Raw genomic sequence first — 15,000 nt, forward strand, 5'->3', positions numbered from 1 at the left:
GACTATCTAAGCCAGTTGTCATAAACTAAAAAAACATTGAGCTTACTTTTCCAGATTAGCCAAATTGCTATCTTCTTTCTTTTTATTAAACAACAATCTTTATTTTTTTAATTTAAACTATTTACTCAAAAGCACTGGCTGGGAGGTAGCTAGAGCTAATCTAGGCAGGCCTGTTAGTTGATGTGTAACGATCCAGACTGTTGTTGAGCTATTATTATTATTATTATTATTATTATTATTTACTTAAATTTATGTACATGTATATTTATGCATAGAAATATTTAACGATCACCCAGTGAAGGCAAGGTGAATATTGGCAAACAAAAGCCAAGATCGGGGGTTTTATTCACTGATACCACTGAGCCTGAGGTGAACAATAATTGTTCGCCTCAGGAAAAACAATTATTGTTTTAGTATAATTACATAGGTGGTTATTTGAAAAGTATGCATTTTCTTTGAAACAACTGTCTGTCACCTCAATAAAACAGCTTGTGGCTATTTTGAAAACAAAAGCCCCCTTAACAAATTGCAACTATTTATTCATTTGGACTGAGTTGATCAAGAAGTGTTGATGTTAGATATGTTTTACCATTGAACCTTGATTATTGTAAACATCAATATTTCCACGAGAGTTGGGTCCTTGAGTACTTGTTACATTGTGTAATATTATTTTAACTCAAGCTGTAAAACCCCAGTTGTTGTTGTTCTCTCTTTAATATGTTCATCATCTCAGGCTAGCAACTCTATTGTCCATCTGCTTAGCAACTTCTGTTGTTGAACATTGGAGTTAGATGCATCGTTTCTCCTTTTTGGCTTATTCTTTTTGGGACGCGTTTTAAAGTAAAACCAGACTTTGTAAGAGTTGCTGCATACATGCAGAGCCCCTTTAAGCTTTCTTCCATCCCTTGAGGGAAGTTCAACTAAGCAACAACTTTGCAAGGCTTGGTTGTTACAGTATAGTTATTTAGTCTTAAACTATCCATCTTACATACCGGTATAATAAATCTAATATTGGGTGTTTCAAGTCTTCTCTAAGAGAATTAATTTTTGTTCTTTTTGGGGGCTTTTCAGAGATCCTTTCTTTTCATCTCCAAGTGCACCTGATCACCAGGAAGCAAATGAAGGGGAAGAACTGTCATCATTATTTTGTGCTGCATTCCTGAACAGTGTCATAACGCATGTGGTGAATCAACTCCAACAAGAGAACATAGGTGAAGAATACAATTTGGACTTAAAAAAGATTCTTGCAGTCCATAATTCCACTGAGGTATCCTGCAGTCAAGATGAATCACTCCTACAGCAACCATTTGCGCAGTTGGATGCAGGTGTCAAGTGCAAAGAATTTGATGCAGCACAAAAACATATGTGGCAAGAAATCTTGGATAATATAAAGAAGGATCTGGATAGACATCCATACATTGCATTATCAATGACTGCAGCTGCCACTGTTGCATCTGCTGCAGTTTCACAACAGCAAGGTTGGAGAGAAGGTGAAATGGCATCTGAATTGCAAAGTGATGTTGTTTTGTTTACATGCAATCATCATTTTCCAAGGGTGTACTTCCAGGAGTTTATTTTACCAGAGTTTCAGCAGAGGATGTCAGAATTAACTCTACAACTTAAGCATACAACCAAACTGCTATTAAAATATTATGGGAGAGTGGAAGGCTGTCTGCCAACAGCCTGTCCAATCTGTGTTTACAACTCAATAAGAGTAGAGCAATTTGAACTTTTGGTTGAACAAAATGCGAATGATGAAAATGTACTAGCAAGGCCTTGGGACATTTGAGTTTGATAACATTGCAAACTAATGCTTAACTCTCTGCGTATGTTGATTGGTTATCCCCTGATCATAACCTATTCAAAGGCATGCATAAATAAATTGCAACAATCCTGACCTTTTCCCCATTTTACGCTGAACTTACTAAGTAAAGGACACCAAGATGTTACATTTCAAAGAATCAATCACACGCATCACTCATTTTTTGCTTCTGATTTAGCTTGTGTTGATTTGTCAGTAATAAATATATCACTGAACAAATCATTGCTTCTCTGTAAATTTTTTTTGTTCATTAGAATGCTGGAATGAATGCAATGTCATGGTCAGATTTTCAGACAGATGAAAGCATGAAACCAGAGAATGTGTGTTCTTGTCTGCTGTAATAATTCTTACTGATTGAACAGCATGACAAGTGTTTTACTGCAATTTTCATAATTCTTCAAATTCTCATCCTCAAGTGCCAATGCTCAAACTGCATTTTGACTTCCATCAATCAAATGAAATCAGTTGATGCATGACATAACCTACCAATCAGCACCTTTGCTTCCCATGGTGCATTTCTACCTTCAAACTCGACAACAATGGAAAGCAATGAAATATGTAGGAATATTTTTACTGATGATGAAGAAGCTCTGAAAAATTAACATAATTATGGTATTCAAGCGTGTGAACTAAACAAAAACTCCAATTCACTTTCCAGAGCAAAGTCAATCTTCCCAGCTATGTTCGGAAATTTTATTGATGGAAACGCAGTTTGGCGCTTAGTTCTTGAAGCTGAGATTCTGCAGAATTGTGGAAATCTGAGTAAATCCATGCAAAGGTACATGTATTCTTCCAAATGTCTTAGTTTAGTAAACATAGACTTCAAATCAACATACTCTTATGAAAATCAATCTATTTTTCTTATTGCCTTTGAAAAATACAATAATTATTGTAAAAAAATTTTGAAGTGTGAATCCACAAGAAAATCAATCATAAACAATTAAGCTGAAATTTACAGTGGAAAATTTACTGTTAAGAACTACAATATTGAGAGGGTGTATTATCTACATGTAAATTTATCTAGTTGTACCTACACATGAAGATCAAGATCTATGAACGTGGAAAAACTTAGACTGTACATAGCATATCTCATTAAATTCCACGCTGTTGGCCTAGAAATAATAATAAAAACTTGCTGAACAGAGTGCAGAAGTACACATTTGGTTTCTCTAACAAGTATAAAACCCTCCATCATGTTTTCTGGAATAGCCCCCATTTGTTGCAGCACTGTGATGGCTCTCTAAATTAAAACAAATAAAATGATTTACAAAAACTGCACAAGGTCTAACAAAGTAGAGGATGGGAGGGGGGGGGGGGGGGGGACAGGTGAAAATATCAATAGAAACATCTTTTTCCCTGAGTAGGGACAGAGAGATCTCCTATTTTTAGCCTCTAAGTGTAAATGTGACTTGAATAATCAATGTTTTTGTTTGCCAGCACCCTTGGGATTTATTACTAATTTTGCAATAATTGTTTTTTAAAGCCAAACTTTAGATTTTAACTTATTGTTTAACTCAGTAAACAAAATTTATATCTTTTTGGAGTGAGGGCTATAGTGCAAGGATCATTTCTGTCTTTTGTTTGGACAAATCCTTCTTTTAACAATGCAGCACACATGTTTCTCAAAAAATGTACCAGTTAAGACAGTGCAGTAGCTAAAGTTTTACATTTATATTACCTATAGCTCCATTGATGCTGTGGATGCTCTGTCGTTGTGTACTTGTACTTTTCATCAATGGCAGTTTGTAGAGGTCAACTTCAGGTTCTTCAGGGGGAGGTCTGTTCTTCAAAATTCGTCTGTGGATGAAAGAGGACTTTCTCACAATTGCACAAATTTTGATCAGAAACCCTTCCTTAGTTTAATTTCTTTGTCCTCTTCAGAGTACCTCAATGCGTGCATTTTCTGTACGCATTGAGAACTGCATTCTGCATTTCCAAATTGCTTCTCTGGTGAAACATTTCTTTCCAAAAATTTTCCATATACAGAAGTGTTGTCAGGCTATCAAGAAGGAAACGTAAGGAAATTCAAGTCAGACCAGCCATTTGTGTCTTGTTTACAGAGCTGTCACCTTGCTGTGATTTAAGCTTGAAGAAATTAATGTTGACTTCCTATAAGTGTAAATTCTCAGGAATGATAATAATGTTCATGGCTGGGATAGCACCAATCCAGGGATTATTTCAACCAACTCCAAAAATGTCATGGTATTAATCTGGTTAGGCACAACAACTTAGCCATAAACAAGGCTTAACCCTTTCACTCCCGTGGGTTCCCCATTGACGAGTAAAATCGTCTGGCGTTAGACGGAGTAAAATCTACAAGTGTCACTCTTGGGAGTGAAAGGGTTAATGGAGAAGTGATCCTCACAGTTTTATGGACAATTCCCATAAAAGTGACTGTCTGTATCACTTTTCCATTTCGTGTATGACCCACACTTTCAGATATATACTGATTTCAGTCTGAGGCTTATCACAAACAATTGGGGGGATGATTTATGTTTCTTTTGTATTCATGCTAATTTGACCCACTCGCCTCAATTTGCTATTTTCACAAATCCCATAATACAGTTCATTTTGGGGTGATATTTGCATTAAAACAATGGATATCCAGTTCACTGAAGCCAACCTTGTTCCCAGGGTGTCCATCTCTCTTTGCTCGTCGACAAAAAGAACCTGGGAACGAGGCTGCACTGAAGCATGATACAGTCTCAAAAGTTAATGACCCATACCTTTTCAATTTTGCTCATTTTTAATAATGTAGCAAGGATAGAAAAGCTTATTAGCATTCAAAAATCTTGGGCCACCATTATGAAAAAGGTCTTCACACTAAAGAACACATACCCATGAGGCAGACCAGCAGTTTCATGTTGCACTAGTGTCTCCGCTTTTGACGAAAGGAATTCCTTGTGGTGGTCATAAGTCGACTTGATCACAAAATCCAAGCTATCATGGGGAGCCTGTAATAAATATTAATAATTATGAAAATGCAAGCTAATGCCCACCCTGTCAGCCATAAGCATGTAATGCCCAACCCCACCCTACCCCACATCTCTTCTTTGATAAAAGATTCTTACATCATGATAGAATGAAATCCAAAGAAATCACTTTATTTAAGTGATTTATTTGTTTGAGTCACTGACTGGTCTAAAGCTTTAGGTAGAAAGGGAAAAATTCAAATGCACACTCTTTCCAGCATCATCAAATGTATGCCTTTGATCTTTCATTTTGGCAAGGATGCATATTTTTTTCCTCTTGAAAAGGCGTGACAGTTTTCATTTTAGCGTGACTGGTTTCATCATATTACCTGTGGATCGTGATGGAAAATCTCCCTTCTTGAGCTCGCGAGTGTGGCTGTTTTATTGAGTCTGTCCCAAGCAGTACCATCAGAGTTCGATTTGGCCAAAGTTCTGTTTTCCTTAACCTTGAGAGAAGACACATTTGTTGTATTTTACGTCACAACTGTGGAATTTCAGCCTTTTAAAGAGATTAAGGAGGCTCGAAAGGGTTTTCCGCTGAGTGCACGTGCGTAAGCCACACACGCAATTCTAAAAGCTGCTCGCGTCAGCTCACGGTTCAAAGTGGGTCACCAGAAATAAACAAATACCGCTAATTTCGCTCTCCTTTCTTCTAATTCCTATACATATGGAATATAAATAGACATCTCCTATTCACGAAAACAACGAAAATTGTACACACACGGTTTAATAGTCACTTAAATCCGTTTGTGTTAGCCTGTAGCTTCACTCACGCTTGCATTTTAATGAGCGGGTGACACATGCGTAAATGCCGATCTTGTAACCCCCTCATTTTTCCTGATTTTGCAACTTTACTCGCTATAATATCTCTGTCTCTGGACGATGAATTTTTTTCATTTTTTGCATGTTAGCTTAGATTTAAATTTAAAACGTTTGTCTTTCAAATTTAAAGAAATTCTGTAGGTGAAAAAATAAATTAGCGACACATATCAAAGAAACTTATTTTTCTGAAAAACTGACCTACAGATTTTGTTGAATTTTAAATATTTTATAGATTATTTCTAACATTATCTGGTAATGCTGAATGAGAAGACTTCACCGTCCCGTTTTTTCAAAAAAGACATATCTTGATTTTATGGCTCAAAGAAATGCCTGATATCGTTGCCATGGTAACGTTATTTTGGAGGAAAATGTGATGTGAGAAATCTATGATGGGTACTTAATACCCTGGCCAAATTTTGTCTTGATATGATTACCCTAACTGTATCAAAAAACAGAATATCTTTATTTGTTCGAAAAAAGGAGAAAAAATTCGAGCCTCCTTAAATTAAAATCCTGAATATTTCATTTCATTCATCGAGTTTATAAAAAGCGACAGTTGCTTCAATTGGCCAGCAAAAGTGCGGTTATCAGTTCTCTAATTCGTCTATAACCCACATTTCAAATATAAGTGACATTCATTACATTTCATTCGTAGGGTAACCGATAGAAAAAACTGAAACAATTTGCTGTTGCCTTCGATAACTTATTTTCAGGAATTAAATGTGTAAATACTCTGCCTTTTCAAACACACCTGCTTTCCTTGCTGTCCGTAGAAATCGCTGTCATTCTGAAGTCTTGGAAAAGGGTACGGATCGCGAGGCATGTTGCGAAAATACGACGAGAAAATGAGAAAGAAGCGCTGTGTTTCAGATCTAAACAAATTGTGTATCCTGAAGCGTTTAGTTGTTATGGCAACAAATCTTAATCCCAAGTAACAATGCGCGCGTATACTGCACAAAGCTTTCCCAGACATCGCCGCGAGAGTAGCTCAATATGGCGGCAGAGCACGTGTAGAAAAACACTATTGTTTTTTGCGAGTGAGCGTTCAAACTGTCGCTTTTCCTTCTTCGAAAAGCTGGTGAAATGGGCATTCAGGGTCTACAGGAGTATTTGGAGGCAAACTGTCCCACTGCGTGTGAAGAAGTTGATCTGGGAGAAGTCCTTCATGGGAATAAGTCCACAAACGTGAATCCTCCACCGGTTCTCCTTGTTGATACGCGTAGTTGTTTGAAGCATCTGTACGGTCCTGGTACAGATTGGGTTTGCGGAGGACAATGGAATGAAATGCTTCGTTCCGTGGAGAACTTCACGCGATCATTTCGACAGCAAAACATCCAAATTGTGATGTATTTTGACGGAGAAGGTGACTCACGGAAACTTCACCAGTGGATCCACACTCAAAACGATAAGCGACAATTAGCGCGGCAAATCCTCACTCATGTTATGAAAATGAACTGCTATCCGGGAAAAAGACTGTATTTCCCACCACCAGTTGTCGAGATTTGTCTACGACTTGCTTTCCTAAGTTGTGGTGTGTCTGTGTGTGGTTCCACGGGGGATTTACACAAAGAGATGGCGACTTATTGCTCAGCTGAAGGTTATGCTGGGGTCATCAGTCACCACGCAGACTTTTTAATTTTTGATGTCCCAAATTATTTTTCCGCTGATCATCTAAAGTTTACCAAGAAAGAAATCACTACAGTTAGATTTAAACGTGATGCCATGCTGTCCGATTTGCAACTCCACCATGATCGGCTTGGATTGTTTGCTAGTTTGCTAGGAACTGATTTTATTCCAGAAGAAATCTTAGGGTCATTTTACTGGAATCTGCTGGGGCCTGATCATCCTTTGGCAAAAGGGCAGGTTTGTATCGGCTTATTTGATACGTTTATTATCAGACTGTTTACTGTCATCAAACTATTTGAGCTTATACTCAAATCCTGTGAGCAAAAGTCCCTTACACTGTAGTGTTTATAATATAATAATGAGGTGATTGCTTACAGGAATGCTTTGAGTATTCAGAATGTTACGGTTTAACTCATGGTCAAGCATTTTAACATCAAATAATGTTGTATATGATGAAGTTGAAATCTAAATCTAGTTAAATTCTTTTACTTTCCTTTCTCTTATAGACATTATCATAATCTGAGTCAAAGGAAAGTAAGAAACGAACTAGTTTGAAAACTCTTTAACCAAGGAAAAATTTGAACTACAACATATACATGAAAGTTGAGACAGTTTAGATACAGTACCGCTTGAAACTATTAAATTTTGTGAAAGTGAAAATATAGGGATCCCAAACTGTCTCCAGTTTCCAAAGAAATCAAAGCTAAAGCCTTGTCTTTCAGCAAAACTAATATTTTCACTACTAATAATGTTATTAACATCTTTCCAGGCTTTATTTACCAGTACTCCAGATGTTACACCTACAGTACCGCTCAGATATACATTAACTGCGCATACGCAGTGTATACCAAGGCTGTTGCCTAACAGGAGCCCGGTAGCCTGGGGCTCCCAAAGAATAGCTCTGGGCTCCTTAATTTTTCACAGCAACACCTCTCACTTCATATGTTGGGCTCCTAAGTTCTCAGCGTTTAGCTCTTAGGGCCCCTTTAAAATTATCTTGGGCAGCAGCCTTGTATACGCACATACAAGCATACATATACGCTCATACGCGTATACTTATACGTACATACGCATATATTTATACGAACGTATGCATATATTCATGCCGTCTGATTTTCGTTTGTTATTCAGTACCATAAATTTCCTTTGTGTTGCATTGTTGTGTAAAACAAAGAACTTTTGGATCTGAACAAAGCGGTTAAGCCACAAGCCGATAACAGAAAATTTACATACTGCAAAAAGCTATCATGTTACAAACGCGCAAGTCGCTTCTTGTCGCGAATTTATTGGATAACAAGCAAAAGTAATTCAATGTTTATGAATCAGTAGGGAAACAAAAATTTGTCTAAAGTTTGGCTTTCAAATACATGTATCGTTTGTGACCCTTCACGCAAAAAGGGGCATATGGATTTCATTGAAAACCGTGAAATTTTTTCACAGTCACAGTGCGTGAATTTCAATTTTCACATCATGAATAAGCCGTAATCACTCTACGGTAAGAAACTTTCACTCTCGGCATGAAACTATTCCTGCCATGAATGATCAGTGAAAACTTTAACGGCATGAAATTAAGGGTAAAAATTCATGCAGTGAAATTGGGAGTGAAAAATAATATTCACGGTGTGAAATTGATCCAATCTAAAGATAAATCAACAATTCATTTCCATTTTACCTTTGCGTTGAATTAAAAAGTTTTTATAAAGAGAAGCGACCAACTCATAAATGGGAAACAATTTCTTTAGTATTGTTACATTATCATTTGGTACTGCTGGTTTTAAACTGATAGCAAATTAAAGTAGAAGGGAATGCCAGAACAACGATCTATCAAAATTTGCATACGACTCACTTTAAGAGGAAGTCGTGACAGGTAATGCAACACCTTTCACATAGGAGTAGAACTTCCGTCGTATTCAGTGAGGTAAACTCGAAGATTTTCCGAGAATTGCATGTTTATTGATGGTGTGCGTTTTGTTTATTATTGCCAACGAGCAAGCCGAGCGAAGACGCGAGGCTTGCGAGGCGGCCAGCTTAATGCTGCGCGAAGTAGAGCAGAAGCCGAAAAATTCTCAATCGTGCTGTGAAAAGTGTAATGTAAGGTACCCTGGAGATTTTATTGGGGACCAATGAAAGAGGGCGTGTTTTCATGTGTGATGATGACGTCTGCGATTATTGATGATCTTGTGTTCGGAGGTGAGTGAAAGCACATTTTTCCCATTTCCCAGACCATTGTGTTGTGTACACTTGGTTTGAGTGTTCTTTAATATTTATTTTCGAACCATCGTGAGCGAGCTCAAAACTAAACCGGCGCACGTGTTCTTATCGGCCGCTGTTGTCAATTTCGGATTTCGGCCCCCGAGTACAGCAGTTTGTTTTTCGTTTTGTAACCGTTGAGTCGTGAACAATTTAATTTAATTTAATTTTCAAAGAAAATATGTTGTCTGCAAAGTACAAAATTAAACGATCAATTTGACTTGTAATTCATGGCTGTATCTTGCAAAATATAAATTCTACAAGTGAAACAACTTTCATGTGCGAGAGAGTTTGATTCCCTGTTACATGTTCCACACTGAAAAGTCTGAAAATCCTTTGGCGATCATCATTTTTTACATGGCTCTGATTTTATTCAACTTTATCATATATATTCTGGTTAGAATTACGGCCGTTCAAAAATTACAGCAGTGCTTTCCATATTATTGCAAAACAAGTTGACACCTGCATTGTTGTTGGAGATACAAGGCGTGCAATTTCTATTATTGTATTATTGGTAACTAGATAAGTTGAGTTGCAATACTTTTGAATAAAAAAATTACAACTAGTGTTCGGTGTTTTGGAACTCTGATACAAATCTGCAAACTATGTATTATATTGACTGTTTCGTTGGCACTTATAATTAGCGATAGCTATTACTAGGTAATTTCTCTCTTTTAATAGTGTGGGACAAAATAAGTCTGAACCTGAACTGTATGTTTATCGATGAAATAAGCATCCATGTGTGGGTTCATATTCCAAGCGCGGCAGCTGTTTGTGAAAGTCTGCCTTCGTCATGTACACGTAGTTCTTAGTCGTGTACTATTTTAGTGCTGTCAAGCTACATGTATTCCTTCATAACAATAAGCAAAACAGTAAGCAAGCTAATTAGGCAGACGCGTATATCGGTATACACGAATATGCGTATATTTATACGCAAATATGCGTATGGTTATACACACATATGAGATATACGCATATTGTGTGCATATTTTGGTTAACGTACATGTATTTCTGAGCGGTACTGTATGTAGATATTTTGTGTGTTTTTAATGCTAGTCACTTTAAAGTCCTACCTTTTACCAACAGTCTTTTCTACCGTTTTGTTTTTGTTATGGAAATTTGCACTGCTTATCCCAGCAATCTGATTGGATGAATTTCAGCTTTGGCTGGATTTTCATATATGAAAATTGTTCCACGGCATGCAATGCCTGTCAATTGAATGTGGGTCATGTAAGTATGGAATTGTGCGTAGTATGTGTAGCTCAAGGCACTGTTTTATTCTAGGTCAAAGAAAAACATCAGCCAATCTTTCCCGCAAATGATATCATCATCACCAGTGTGATTACATTCATCAAGAGTCTTGCAGATTCTTCCAATCTTCCTTGGATAGCCCAGCAGGTGTTCAGGTCAGAAGAAGTGGACTTGGCAGAGATCACCGAAAAGCTTAAAGAAGCAGTGCAGCATTACTCTAGTCTCGCACAAGCAGAACAACCTGCTCCTCAGTCTCCTGGTATTGCACCAGGTATGGTTGGTTTCATTTTTTCTTTCAACTGCTGCTTAAGCAATGATGACGAGCTTCATCTCTGTGAATGCTACATGTATGAGTTACCTAGTCAACACATGTTGTATGAGAGTTGTATTCTCCGGGTTATAGGCTTCAGGCTGAATAACATACATGTATACAGCTATTTCGAGAAAGTTTGTCAAGAATAAAGTGCACGCGACAATCCCAAAAGGTAATATGGGATATGATCAATACAGTGTTTCTAACGACTGTAGCTGTCGAACCTACTTTTGTTACTTTCCTTCAGCACTCGCAAACATATATCAGTGGCCTCCTGTACGATTCTTTTAAATTTCTTTGAAAAACAGTGCACTTAAAATCACCCACAATACCTTTCAGGATTGTCACGTGCACTTTTTCCGACAACCTTTCTCAAAATAGCTGTATACTGTGTGCTTTCTCTTTACAGGCCGTAAACAGAATGAACATCAGTATCAGAAGATGTGGCAGCACTGGCAACAACATCAGTTTGTTCCCAAACCAACAACTCCTCCTCAACAGAAGGGTTCTGTAAGTACAGCTGTAGTAGAACTCTTCCCAATTTGATAAATAATGACCTTTGGCTACGTTGTAACATTGCCAATCTTATTTTACAAGACATGTAGTTCTGTTTTTACCCAAACCTTAATTTAACAGGGTTTTCAGCAAGAGCTGACAACCATTCATAGAGGTTTCAATAAAATTTGAATTTGTTGGCTGGTTTAAGCAAAGGAACTGACTGTTGTTGTTGTGAAAATAAAGTTTAGTCTTAGGTTTGGAAGAATCTGTATAATTTATTTCAATTTAGGGGAAAAGAGCCAACTTGCATTTTTCAGGAATAACATGAGAATTGTGAATCACTTTGGATCGGCCAACTTTTGTCAGAGCTTTGAGAAAGCAAAAGAATCTGACACCAAAATGGCAGGAAATGCACTCAAATCCGTGTGGATGTGCTTACTTCTCTGCCCCCTCCTTAATTTTTTGCCACCTACTCACATTCCATTGAAAACCTTGCTATTACTGTTTTTCTAATGAAGTAGTAGTCCAGTGGGTTGGGCACTGGATTTGTGTGATGAGTTGCAACAGTTACTTAGTGTCACCTTGCTTTATTGACTGAAGCTATGTTGACATGCAACCTTTGGACACCCAAGTTGTAACTTACACTGTACTTTACAGTTACTGTTAATATAAAAATATATTCCCTAGCTCAAAGTACTGCTAGGTCATTGACCAAAAAAGCTTTCAAAAATAATGTATTTATCTTCAGTCCCAGACAATGATGTTCCTGTATTTGTACAAATTATCAAATACATGCCAGTAATTTTTCCTAGACACCTGTCAACTGACCCTGTTGACCTCTGTTTTCTTATGTTGTTTCTTGGTTGATGTTGTTGTGCTTTATTTCTCCAATAAGACGGTGGACGAAAGTAACAGCAGCCAGCAGATTCCAAGTGCGTGTATGACTGAGCTACAACAAGGTTTATCCGCACTTCAGGTTCAAGACGCACCAGTTGTTTCTGTTCAGCTTTCACCCCCAGAGGATGACAGTCAGACGTCACCTGTCTTAGGACACCATACCGCTGCCATCTCACCTTCACAAATTCTACCAACCCCACCACCTTCAACTGAGACATCACCAGTGGCTTCCACTGCTGAAAGGGACACTGAAGAAGTGACTAATATCAGTATCACGGGTGAGTAAATGTTGACTAAAATCTGGCCATCATTTTTCTTTGAAAATGTATTTCTGTGCCCCAACAATAAGAGTTTGTTGTATTATTTGAGAAGATACAGTACCTTTTTTACAACAATTTTTTGGTTATCAGTGGTACAGTGTTATTCAGTCTGGTTACCCTGGTTTTCCTCCCTTATGAAAATTGACTCCCACCGTACATAATTCCCTTGGCTATGTTGCCATCCTTTGACATCCTTTGAGGCCATAAAGAGGCTACATCATCGATAAATTATATCAATTTAGTATAAACTACACAAGTGAATAGTGCTTTCTGCGCATTCTGATTGGCTTCTTGGAGGTGAGTGGTGAGCTTTTCACCACTGAGCAAACAGAGAAAAACAAAATGGCTTCCTGTTTCTCTTTGGTTTCCAAGGAGCAAAATATATTGATCAATAAACTTGGCTGATTATTCAACTTCTGTGGCCACAGCTTTGCAGCTTGGTAAATATCCACCACTGTTCACTTCCACTTCAGTGAATGATGCAGGTGTAATTTAGCAATAAGTTAAATTATTATTAAACACTTGCACATGCACTGAGTAATTCAGTCGTGACAACTGCAGCAGGGGAGATAGGCAGTGCCTTTTTTTGGTTTGTTTGTTTTTTTGTATTCAGTGCATCAAAAGTTTGCATACATGTATCTGTGGTCAAATTAAATAATCCAAGTGTTCTTGTTTAATCTTACAGTGGAGGAAGAAAGCTCAATCAAAGGTGCTTTCCCTGACATTCCTAAGCGCGTCCTTGACATCACATTGTATCGTCTTCAATCAGGAGTCATGATCCAGACTATTTATCAAGTACTGACAAAGGCAGAGATCACAATTGACATGTCAATAGAAGATGAGCAGCTACCAGAGCGTCTTCCGTCAGCACTGCTTTATCGCAAGGTCAGACAGTGTGTCTATGGAATCCTCTTTGACTTGTGCTCAAAGAAAAAGAAGGATGACAAATTTGATCCTACCTCGTTGTCAGTCAAGGAGTGGTGCGTTTATGGGGGAAGAAGGTTGAATGATCCAGACTACGTTGAGCCGATGGCCCTAGATTGGGATGTTCCTCCGGTTGATAAGCTGTGGTTTAGCAAAGGAGCAACAGCAGACAGTAACAGGCTAAAGGCATTTTTGTCCTGCATGATGAGCAACACTCCAAGTATGACACAAACTGTTATTGTTCCCAAGAGACTGGTTATCCTCTGTTGTATTCTCAGGTACTCTAAACAATTTAATAAATTAAGTTTTGAGATCATCGCAGTTATGAAGGCTACTTAGCAGTAATGAAAGGAAAGCTTTTCAGGCTTTCCTTTCGTTACTGCTCAGGTAATGTTCATAACTGTGATGATCTCAAAACTTAACTTGTTTCTTTCCCGCAGTTCAAATGTATGTCTTTAATACATCATTGTTCCATCAAACAATTTAATGTTAACTTCCTTTTCCGTACTAAGTTGTACCTACGACCGATAAGTTTGTTTCTTTCCTAATGCTGGTTGAGGCTTATCTTTTGGGATAACTGGGAAGAGTGAGGCCATGACATTTATTAAATTTTGGGCAAAAATAAAGGGTTAAGGAAGTCTTAACAGAGAGACGACCCTCTTTTTGTGTCATAAAAATACATTTGTCTATGCTTATTGTTTTCAACCTCAAGAAAAATTCTCAAGTTGGGATTGTGTTGGAGGATGTTTACATGGAAATAGAGTGGAAAGAGAAAGGGAGAGTACTCTCCACATAATCAGAATTGTGCTGAGACAGGATTATGTACTAATTAATTAACTCATTTGCATTTGTTCTTTAGGTACCTAACAGCACATGGACGCATAGTGTTAGCATCTCGTGAACTGGATGCATTTCTTGCTCAAGCCTTGTCACCTCATCTAACAACAGAATGTAATGCATCCAACTTGAGAGAGATCAAACTCAGTCGCGTTGATACTCGGGCTGTCCAGCTTGCCTCCATCTTCATGAGCGGTGTGCAAGCTGCTATTTTCGCAAATGATGCGTGTGCTGTTCCGATTCCTTGGGAGTTAGTGTGTCCTTGGAATTATTTTGACGGGAAATTGTTTCACAGCAAGTACCTCATGGCAACAGAGAATGCAACACTGATGGAACTGTGCGATGGAAAGGTTTGTAGATAGTTTACGTGGAAACGTATTGTTTTACTGTAAGACAGAATTGGCTGAGGTGAAGCAAATACTGATAGTCTCCAGGTTTTTTTGAGCTAATGGAAAAGTCTGTTTTTGC

At 37.8% G+C, this 15,000-nt stretch overlaps 3 protein-coding genes across 8 annotated transcripts in view; 2 read left to right on the forward strand and 1 right to left on the reverse strand.

Annotated features, from left to right (window-relative positions):
• LOC138011577 (uncharacterized) overlaps positions 1-1,891 on the forward strand; it is a 48,258-nt gene extending 46,367 nt beyond the window's left edge. For all 6 annotated transcript variants that reach the window (XM_068858649.1, XM_068858651.1, XM_068858646.1 and 3 more), the window contains one exon: positions 1,072-1,891. In XM_068858649.1, coding sequence (XP_068714750.1) covers positions 1,072-1,789 — 718 coding nt within the window. In that variant the 3' untranslated portion in view covers positions 1,790-1,891. The remainder of the gene's footprint in view (positions 1-1,071) is intronic.
• On the reverse strand, positions 1,557-6,521 carry LOC138011579 (protein CFAP276-like). Its single transcript, XM_068858653.1, has 5 exons — positions 6,368-6,521; positions 5,124-5,240; positions 4,661-4,776; positions 3,501-3,619; positions 1,557-3,062 (listed from the first exon to the last, which is right to left on the reverse strand). Exons 1-5 carry the CDS (start codon positions 6,437-6,439, stop codon positions 2,992-2,994), a joined length of 495 nt encoding a protein of 164 aa, XP_068714754.1. The 5' UTR covers positions 6,440-6,521; the 3' UTR covers positions 1,557-2,991.
• A 64-nt stretch (positions 6,522-6,585) lies between these two features.
• The window catches only part of LOC138011578 (constitutive coactivator of PPAR-gamma-like protein 1 homolog), a 13,708-nt gene continuing 5,293 nt past the window's right edge, over positions 6,586-15,000 (forward strand). The window contains exons 1-6 of the mRNA XM_068858652.1: positions 6,586-7,479; positions 10,777-11,014; positions 11,466-11,566; positions 12,450-12,729; positions 13,457-13,973; positions 14,555-14,882. Of these exons, the coding sequence (XP_068714753.1) occupies positions 6,700-7,479; positions 10,777-11,014; positions 11,466-11,566; positions 12,450-12,729; positions 13,457-13,973; positions 14,555-14,882 (2,244 nt within the window). The 5' untranslated portion in view covers positions 6,586-6,699. The remainder of the gene's footprint in view (positions 7,480-10,776; positions 11,015-11,465; positions 11,567-12,449; positions 12,730-13,456; positions 13,974-14,554; positions 14,883-15,000) is intronic.

This window comes from Montipora foliosa, chromosome 7 (genome assembly GCF_036669935.1).
Source record: "Montipora foliosa isolate CH-2021 chromosome 7, ASM3666993v2, whole genome shotgun sequence".
In the NCBI taxonomy this organism is placed as follows: Eukaryota; Metazoa; Cnidaria; class Anthozoa; order Scleractinia; family Acroporidae; genus Montipora; species Montipora foliosa.

Excerpts from the sequence above, each read along its gene's own strand:
- LOC138011579 (XM_068858653.1), bottom strand. The coding sequence starts at position 6,439 with ATGCCTCGCGATCCGTACCCTTTTCCAAGACTTCAGAATGACAGCGAT. Across the intron at positions 3,620-4,660 it reads ACTGCTGGTCTGCCTCATGG|ACGAATTTTGAAGAACAGAC; the intron begins GTATGTGTTCTT and ends TTTCATCCACAG. Across the intron at positions 3,063-3,500 it reads CAGCATCAATGGAGCTATAG|AGAGCCATCACAGTGCTGCA; the intron begins GTAATATAAATG and ends GTTTTAATTTAG.